Below are 10,641 nucleotides of genomic sequence, written 5' to 3'. Positions count from 1 at the left end.
AGTAAGCAAATCAAAGCTCATATGCCCTAATCTCCTATGCCACATCCAAAGTTTAGAAGGAGGTTAAGCAAGGAAACACCGAGAAGAACCAGAAACCTCAGAAAAATTGGCTCCAAAAACTCTCCCAACTCGAGAGATCATGCAAATCAATATACCAGAAAAATCAAGAACTTGAGAAGTATTGCGCTTGAAGCGTACTTTTAAGTTCTCATCTAGCAACTAAGATAGAGAAAGCAGGTTGTATCCTAGATGCTCAACTAAAGCCACATCTTTGAGAGTAAAACTCTCATTTACCTTTACCGTTCCTTTGGCCTTCACTCTACTTTTCTGATCATCCCCGAAAGTGATGTACTCGTGATGCTTAGTCTGGGTGAGGTTGGAGAACCATGATGAATCTTCGGTCACGTGGCGTGAACAACTAGAGTCAATAAGCTACTTGTTCTCTAGGTCTCCTCCTGCCACCTACATAAAAGAAGAATAGAAGGTGGATGTTCCGGTGATGTGTTTTTTTACTCTAAAACAGTCCGCTTTAATTCAAACTTTAGTTAGTCATAAATGAGAACATACACAAACAAACTCATACCAACCAAAATCATCTCAAATCCAATGTTCTTAATAACTCATCATATGTAAATCAAGATACATTTCAACTTAGTATCTCATTTAAAGTGCGTTCATACATCGGTAGGACCCATAAAGTATCTGCAATTTGACCGAAATTGAAGAACTTCTCATTCTCTGGAGGATTAAATGAGCTTTTGTTTTTTGAGATCGAGGATTATATGAGTTAATTGTACCATGAACTAATTGAAGTATTAAGTGCTGTTAAACATACAAAGCACAACTCGAGATGATAACCTGTAACTCGTAACAACAATTCAGAAGTAAGATAACATCGATTTGCAAGGTCACAACATACCATATATCTTTCTCAAGAACAATCATCAGTTTGCTGATACAGTCACGTGACAATTCTTTGTTGTTTGTACGTACCAGGAGAGCGACTACATTGTTTCAAGCAACTGGGAGCAATAGTAAGTAGCGACGACAACCTTAGCGAGACGCAAAGAAAGACACATCAATCGATCATGAAGCGCGTGCGCATGCACGGACCGACGGACGACCGTCGGAGCGGTCGTTCAGCGGCTGCGGCAGTGGTATATCTTCTGGCAGCCCGGGCCGATGTAGGGCTCCCCGCGCGCCGGGCACGACCCGATGCATGCCGGCTTGTTGCGGTCCAGCACCGGCGGGCGGATGCTGTCGCCGGCGAGGACGCGGCGGTGCAGGTCCAGGTCCACCGTGAGCTCCGGCGCCACGCTGTCCTCCAGCCTCGTCGACATCAGCCGCCGCAGAGCGGCCGCGTCCCCGGACCAGGACCCCGGGCCGCTGGCTGCGAACGTGGCCTTAAACCCATAGCCGGCGACGGGGCCCGCGTGGGCGAGCACGACGCCGACGAGCGCAAGAAGATAGGCACAGGCATACACCTTTGTGCCCATGCTTACACTCTCGCTTGCAACTTTTGCAGCTGGTTTTGTTAGCGTTGCCTGTTGCGAATCCCACTATAGGCGCCGGCTTTTAAAATGGAGGTTTGCCATCGGGCGATTTGCGTGCATGGGCCCAGTTGGATACATTTGCCTTTCTTTTATGAGATATTACTAAATATTGGCTGTGCATGCTATAAACGGATAGCATGCTATAAGCGGATAACATGCACATCCTTAATTAGAAAAATATTTAATTAATTATTTTTCCTAATCAGGGTAAATTGGCATCCGCATGCAGAGCGCGCCTACGATAACACCTGAGAAAAAGCGAATTTCTATGTCCATATGCAAAAATCCTATGCATTGAAAAAAGCATTTTATATACTATGGAAAAACATTTCATATACTGTGAAAAAGTATTTTATCTGACCATCTCTATTTTTAGTAATCCTAACAAAAACTAACAGGACAATGCAGCAAAGAAGAGAGGCGCACCCAAGCAGTCCAGAAAATCCAAAAAGCAAATTATTTCAATTTGCAAAACTCAAACCCGTGTAAACTCATAAAAAACATATTGGTTCCAAATTACAAGCAATTCATATGAACCTAGAAAAGCATATTATGTGAATTTGAAAAGCAAAATTAGCATAATTGGGTATAGATTTGAGAAACACATTTCGACGAATAAGCAATTTTTTAAAAGTCATGAGCAAGTTTTCAAAAAATTGTAAGCAAATTATAATACACACAGAAGCACATTTTTATATGAAGTTGATGTTAAAAAAAATATCATCAAAATATACTGAACTGGGGTCTAGTTTTGAAACTCTTATCGCACGAAACACAATGGTGCAATCGGATTTTAATTTAGATGCTCGGTTTGAAAAATATGGTTTTTTTAATGTTTTGAAATGGAGTTGCATGTGAATAACATCACAAATTTTATCATCTTTCTTTTCTTCATACATATAACAGCACACGAGCCAATAACGTTTGGAGCTCAATGAACGGTTGATGCGAACGTGCATACCACACGATGCATACCACACGATAAGAGCATGAACGTTCGAAATTTAATCTTTAAATTCTTTTATTTGAACTTGTAGCTCCAATTTCCTTTAGTTTTTGCCTTTTCGGTCCGAAAGAATCGTCGTGCGCAGCACAAATGCGCCCACACCCACTACTGATTTGGCGCCAATCATGGAACCGACATGCAAAGTTTTTTCATCTCCCCCGGCTAATTAAGGCCGCAATGCACACTGACCAAGAGTTCACACAGATTATTCAGATTTTTTTTTTTTTAGAACTGCAGAGAGTCATATCGATTAAAAAGGGAAAAAAAAGTGGACTACAATAGAGTCAAATGGTTAAGGCGTTGTTGATCTATTTATTGCTAAAAGGAGATGATCCTCCCACTACAGTGCGTAGAAAAAAAAAGTCTAGAAATTCCAAAAAAGGAAAAATTGAAACATCTGGTCATTAATCCCCTCTTCATGTGATGTTATAGTAGCTCCAGTAGTACCGTAAAACCCTGTACTGCTTGTTTTACCCGCCGCTGGGAGCAGCATGGTTCTCTAAAGGATCCCGTTTTCAGTGTTACAGTGTTGCGGGCGTGATACTGTAGCAGTTGGAGAACGGCAAATTTGTAGACTATTTTGAGCATCTGCAACACTGTTTATAGTGTATGATTGTGGGTTCGAAGAGGGGAGGTGAGTAATAGAAGTCAGGAAATAAGGTAGCTGCTGTACATAAAAAAATAAGAGATATTGTAATAGTATTAAGGAACGATGTAATAGTATTATAGGGGATAAATTTTTAAGTATCGGTTGAAGATGACTTTAGAATGGCATCTATCCCTTAAACTCGGGTATCTCTCTCCTCACGTAATAGATACAGATCTCAATTCTCCATTTTTATACGGCTGTGTATATCCTTGATGTTTTAACGTCCGAGGTTGGAAAAAATTCTCCGTTTTTACGCAACCTCGTGAAACCAAGCCATAGAAATTCGTCCAAGCCCTGCCCTCCCAACGGGCATCAGCTGCAGAGGCTTATTGCGAGGAGCGGTGGTGCGGAAGAGCAGCGATGCAGCGAGAAATACGTGACCAGCGGGGAGCACTCGGCATTGCGTACCAAGCAAAGATCGAGCAGCGGTGGGGAAGAGCAGCGATCTGTAGTTGGGAATTCGTGACCAGCGGGGATCAATCGGCCCTGCGGACTCGGCCGGTGCCTACTCATCGAGAACACGAGGCTCAGGGTCGAGCAGCTACGCGCCGTCTCCATCCTCCGCATGGTCTCCCGCGAGGCGGCGCCGGGCGTTCGACGTCCGCTTCCACTTCCACAGACCTGTGCCGTTTCTCTACGGTGGCGGCTCCGCACTTGTCCAGCACGCGGAACGAGCGATGAAGGAGTTTGAGGCGCTTGCAACGATTAAGGACCTGTTTTCAATTTCTGTTGATTTTTGCTAGAAGCAGAATTCTGAATCAAATCATCCGTTTCTAAAAATGATTTTTGATAAGAAAAAAGTTAGTAAAACTTGTCATTATTTCTAGAAGCTAGAAACTGATCTAAAGGAGTTTTTTAGCTTCTGAGAAATAATATTTTGAGAGTATGATATATATTATAAATTTTATCTGCATTAAAAGTCAATTTAAAAGCAAATTTTCTATAAGTAGATTTTCAACCTTAGCTTTTAAAAATAGCTTTTGAAAAAATATCAGCCCAACCAAACAAATTCTAAGAGACCAAATCAAGGAACTAGATATGGAACTTGTATGTAGCTTCTGTGTATATGTGGTAGTAGTTCAACATCAATCAAGAAGATTAAAAGGATGCTTAGGGCTTAATCTCTGATTAATTAGTGCTAATGTTTAAGGAAAAGTCAAATAGAAATGGTAATTGAGCTATTACCATCTTACCTTCATAAATTACAATTCCGAGAGAATTCTCAGCAAAATAAAAATTTGAGACAAATACGAAATCCGAATCTAGTGAACCTTTTCACTTTAATTTGCCGGCAAACTTCACATGCATGTTTCTCCCTCATACAAACTCCGTTTGATGTGATTCATTTTGCATAATTCATCTAAACTCGTCTTCTTTCACATTCTGCCAAAAATATTTGTTGTTTATTACTTTTGGATTTATTGTATTCCTTTTATTTCCATATCTAGGTGTTTATCGACTAGATGATGCGTATGTGAGGGAAATCAATTTGGATCATCACCATGAAGCTCAAGACCACAAAGGGCAATGCAAGCACCCCTAGAACATATCAGCCCTGTTGTTTCATTGTGTGCATTGTTTGCAAAAATGTATTATGCATGCGCGAACATTTGATTAAAATGGCTATATTTTGGGAATTGGTGGTAGTTACCTCCCATTTGAATGCATTGATCCTCCTTGCAATACTGTTGTCACCCTTAGGAAATGGTTTAGACAGTATATGTAATGGCACTTCGGCTATTATTCGGTCTAATATATCACTAGAATGCTTAGCGATGGTTGTGTCACGATAAATTTAGATGTTTGGCTCCCTCACTTGGATATGGGACTTTATAAGACTTGGATTCAGATTTGTTACACTTTCTAATTTGCTAAAACTGAAAAGATATGGTAGACGTGAGCAAGTTTATGATATGTGGAGCCTTGGTGGTGAGCTTCATCTCACATGGGGGATAGGTTTGGAGACTAGCTTGTGTTCTTGAAGGACTGGTACTTTATGCTTTGAAATCTAAGTAAATAGTACAACCACAAGTGCTAAATGTTGGAACGTGGCCTATATAAAGTCCATTCATGAGAATGCAAAGCAAGAAGGTTTAGTCCCATATTGCCAAGGCAAGGGGATGTAGATCAACTTAAATAATAGAGTTCTCTCCCCTCTTTGAAATAGAGAAAATGAGAAAGAGAGAGTATACTTGGCTATATTCACATGCGCGCGCGTATTCGTGTATTTTTCGCATGAATATCCGTGTGACTTGTGACTGTGGCGTGGCAGCACAAAATAGCAAGTCTTTTTTGCTGCTCTCCCTTTTAATTGTGATCAATGTTATAATCAGCCCTTTTAATCGCGATCAATGCCTTAATCCTGAGAGTAATTGGTCAGTTATGGAGGCAGCCAATTAGTTGGCAATTTATGAGTGAAAACGGCTCCAAGAGGGCAGCTAATTCCATATAAATCCTGGAGACGTCCAGGCTTTCAGGAAGACAACTCTCTGCTCCACATTTTCTTCTCCATCCATCCAGATCACTATTTGTGTGCTGTGCTGCCAGATCTCGCCGGCCCTTCTCCTTGGCGTGCATAAGGGTGGAGGGTGAGCGGTATCTCCGAGCCTCTGCCGTCGTGAAGCCTGCACGAGGGACGGCAATAAGGTTTCTGGGCAGCGCACCTGCGCGACCGCTCTGCACTGCTTCATCTACGATCTGCACGGCAGCGAATCGACACATCGTCAATTTCATCCCTTCATCAACCCGACTGTGAGTTCTTGATGAACCTGATGGATTTTTGGTACTGTTGCTTGCTGCTAGGGTTAGAAGTTTGTTCATCTGTTATAGTTTGTGAAATATGCTATTGTATAGAATCTGAAATTAGAATTTTGCGCATATTACCAACACTAAAGGGGGTAAGGCCCTAGCTTATTAACCCAACTAGGACTAATCTTGCTACCTCGGCAAATGAAGTAATGTGCATGTATCCATGTTGTTCTGTTGTAAAATTTGATTTTGTAAGTGGATACTCAATGGAGCTCCCTTCACTATACGTGTTGGGGCCAAAGCTTGCCAACATAACGGTAAGTGCTTTGTAGTTATCTTTGACGATGCAGTGACAAGTTCATGCATAGCTATCAATTAATGGGGTGGAGGTAAAACATTCATTGGGAGGTGCAAGGTTAGGATGAGGTGGTGTATGTATCGGCTTTGTCATGACACCACATACACATACTACGTGTTGCACCGATGGGTGTCATAAAAGGAGCATTCATGTCTTTTGAGTAAAGTATACAATCTCTACAGAGTATAAATCTATTCGAATAGCTATGTTTTCGGTCATGAACGACTTAGAGATGATTGATTGTTTAGAGTTTTGTTTTGGAGCGTTGGGCAAATGGTGCAAAATCACTTGTTAATAGGCTATCTTGATAGCTTGGAGATGAACATTGTTTATGGTCTTTGGAGGCCGTATCTTGTACTATATGTATTTATTTACTTGCTGAAATTTAAATGTCAATGCCCTTTTAATTTTGTTGCATAGGTCTTACTTATTGTCATTGCAAACAAAATTTCCTTTATGCTGAAATAACATAATCTAAATCCTTCCTTTCATTAGCCTTGCATACGTGTATATTTTAGTGATACACTAAAGTCATGTGGAGTACGAAAGAACTCACCCTTGCTTAGTATTTTGGTTTTCAGAGCATGGTATAGGTATAAATTGCAGTGATTCTGGTGGGAACGACACCGGGGATTTCTAGGCCTAACTCTAGTTGGTTGCTTGTGGGCGGGTCAAGCACACCCGCTGGACATTATTGTTTATTTTGTTATGTTTCCGCAGCCATTTATGTGTTCCTTGTGATTTTATTTGGCCAGTCGGCTACCTTACTATAAAGCTTATTCATGCATGTCTAAATTTTAAGGAAAATGCTAAATTTCAAACGTCTATTTTTGAAAAATTTCAGACAACGGCTATGAGCCGTTAGATGGGCATCCAATGACTCACAACTGTCTTCAACCTCTTGCCCCGCCTTGCCCCACCCCACACCGCTTTGCCACACTCCCTTGCCCCACCCGCTTACGGCCACTTTCGGCGGCGAGGACGCCACCTGAAAGGACACTGATGTCTTCTAGAAGAGGGTGAATAGGAGATCCTACAAAATTAGAACTTCGCAGCAGATTATACGAACTTCGCAGCAGATTATACAGAATCCGGAACTTTCGGGTTTAATCTAAAACTTCAGGATTCAGCTCAGAAACTAAACATGTTGATTTAACCTAGTTCTCTAACACCCTAAACGAAGTGTGATGGATTGAAATCCTAGGGTGATAGACATGCATAACAATTCTAAGCAAGATATTCAAGAGTGTTCAAGAATTGATATCACAAATATATATACAAGCATGCATTTTAATTATATACAAGATATACAAAAGGAGATACAACGAATTGCAAGCAAGCATATAACAATTAAGCACAAAAGTAAATGAGACATGAAGACACTTGATTTGTTACCGAAGTTTATACACCTCCATTTGAGGTTCCTACATCTATGTTGAGGGGCTCGATCATACTTGAGACGGGTCTCTTTCAACTCTTTTCCTCACTAAGATCGATCACACTTGATTTTGGGCTATCATTCTTGATTTCTTCCCTTGCAGAGGCGAATCCAAGCCTTCACAAAGTTCCTGCAGCACACCACAACCTTGGGTGCTCACCGATAATGCCTAGCTGCCTAGGAGCATTAAGATCCAAGAGTAACAAACTCCTGAACTCGCGCATGATCAACGCCAAGTACTCAAACACATGCAACTTATGCAGCAATCCATGGGCTACCAAAGCACCATACCCTCTCACACCTCTCTCTCTACTCACTAAGCCACCAAGGCTTGATTCTCACCAAATCTTGTTAAAAACACCAAGTTCAAAACACCTCACACCACCAATACAAAGCCAGCTAAGTAACCTTCTCCCCGCTAGGAGGACAAGAGGTATTTGTACCCACTCTAAAAAACTAGCCGTTTGGCAGATTCTGTATAATTTGGAACTTTCGGGTATAACCCGGAACTTTCGAGTCCCACGAATCCCAACGGTCAGAAACTAGCTATTACAGGGCATTCTATCCTAACCCAGAACTTTTGGGTTACAATAATCTTAGCAATCGAGAACCCCAACCTGCACTCCACCCGGAGGTTCCGTTGCAGGACACCATCCAGAGGTTCCGGATCAATCCGGAACTTCTGGGTAAAACTAAAAAGCCCAAACTGAGCACTCCTGCTCGCAGCTTATCCAGAGGTTCCGGCTACCTGGAACTTCCAGATCCCACCCGGAACTTTCGAGTTCAGCTCAACTGACCCTCTGAAAAATGGTGATAACTTTTGATCCCGAAATCTGATTTCAGCGCTTTTAGACTCTACAGAAAGCTTATTCAAAGGGCTACCTGTTCTAGCAGAAATAATGATCTCAAACACATAGGATCAAACTAGGAACACTCCGAAATCTAATTTGTACATTTCCACACTTTCGGCACCAGACTCCTAAAGTGAACTCTCAACATAAACCCATCCCGCACTAAACACATAGTTTGAACACTCAATACAACAATCGAGCAACACCTTCGACGGTCCCTCTTGATAGTGCGTCATACCTATAACCCGGTCTCCTACCAAACTTATTGAGACCGGCAAAACTAAAAAATCTATTCTAGTTATACCTTTGCCTTGAGCAATCCCATCAGACTTGCCAAATACATCATTCAAGTTATGATGCTTCTTGTAGCTCTTCAAGGCTTGTCATCAACTCTTCACTTAAGGATGATAATGATGTTCATCCTTGTTTCCCTTCTTGATCTTCACATGATTGACATGAATTATCCATAGCTTCCCATGACATCGCACGGTCTATTGGCGCAAAACCTTCAATCACCCTTCACCACCGCATTGGTCCTTCGATACCAAGCTATTTGCTTGCCTTTCACCAGCAGATGGTCCATCGCACCTAAGTATTGCTTGCCCATTACCGTGTTATAATAGAAAGCCACTTTGTATCCGGGATCTTCATGCTCTTCACTTTGTTCACCATCGAGGTATGAACCGCAAGCATTCAATTCAAGTATATAAGTTGTCTACTAAGCTTGTCTTAATCTTACTCTTCTAATTTGGTATATTGAATATCTCAATTCAACTCATGCTTTCTAATGAAACCTAACCCAAACTCACTCTCAAACACAAAGCATATGGATTAGTCCATAAAACCTAATTGAAAATTTCATAACCTATGTTACTCTATCTTTACAAGCAACTTAGTCTTCACTTTTATTGTCAATCTTCATGAGATTCTCCTTCTTCTCATGAGTGTCACTAAGAGCTCAATGACAACGATGCATTTTTTTTGATCTCATGTTATTATTCAATGAATCCATATTTTATTTCTTATGCATCTCCTATAGAATAACCTAATAACAATTCTTAACATAATTATTGGTCCATAGGTATTGCCACCACTTACCCGAGCATCACCTAGAGCTTATTCATCTTGATGCATATCTCTTCTCCATGCATCACATATGGAACAACATACTAACAATTTTTAACAACATTATTAGTGCATAGGTTATTTCATTAATTACCAAAATCACATTGAAGGGCTAGATGCACTTTCAATCTTCCCCATTTTGGTAATTGATGTCAATCTCACTAGATGGTTGTATTTGAAAATTTAAAAGTATACTTCCAATCTAAAGATGAATGTATACAAAAATAAGTTTTGGAAACATCAAACATTACAAAGATATTTGAGGTTACAAAAACTAGCTTCACTAGCATCAAACACCACTAATGTTTTGATGTTAGTAGAACTAAACATATGTATATAGCAAACTCCCCAACAATCTATGCATATGTGAATGAATCTTGAATATCATTGCATATATTGTCTATCTCAAATTTTGGATTGAGTTTTCTTATACATATGAAGCAGGCATGACAATGTATATATTAAAATGAATATGCTCATGCAGAGCAAAAACATGCAACTGATGCACGCAAAACCTTCACCTCAATTCTATCATTCAAATTCTCCCCCAATTACAAATATAACATCTAGAAACAAATTCTCCCCCAATTAACATCGATGCCAAAATGGAATCATCGAAACAAATTCTCCCACAATTGACGTCAATCTGGTAAGAATTTTGGAGAGCTTGCTAAAAGGATACAAATTCTTCCCCAAAAAAAAATTCTTTTGATTTCTCAAAAGGAAATTCTCTCCGAAGCATATTAGCCCTATCCCAGAAAATGAATCATCGAAAGCTAATGCATGATCATATATAATATGAGCTCCCCATGATTTGTGCATTTCTCATAATTGAGTGAACAAAAGTGCACTTTATCTAAATATGAATTATGTGAGGAGATCATGCTATACAATGGGATAAAAGGGGTTTAAA

The 10,641-nt window shown here is 40.4% G+C and overlaps 1 protein-coding gene across 1 annotated transcript; it reads right to left on the bottom strand.

The window, feature by feature from the left end:
- Window positions 1–865: 865 nt before the first annotated feature.
- On the bottom strand, window positions 866–1,564 carry LOC133887759 (uncharacterized). Its single transcript, XM_062327734.1, has one exon. The coding sequence runs from the start codon at window positions 1,494–1,496 to the stop codon at window positions 1,140–1,142; it is 357 nt and encodes a 118-aa protein (XP_062183718.1). The 5' UTR covers window positions 1,497–1,564; the 3' UTR covers window positions 866–1,139.
- Between the last annotated feature and the right edge of the window lie 9,077 nt (window positions 1,565–10,641).

This window comes from Phragmites australis, chromosome 13 (assembly GCF_958298935.1).
Source record: "Phragmites australis chromosome 13, lpPhrAust1.1, whole genome shotgun sequence".
NCBI lineage: Eukaryota > Viridiplantae > Streptophyta > Magnoliopsida > Poales > Poaceae > Phragmites > Phragmites australis.
This window is presented reverse-complemented; position numbering and strand designations above follow the sequence as displayed.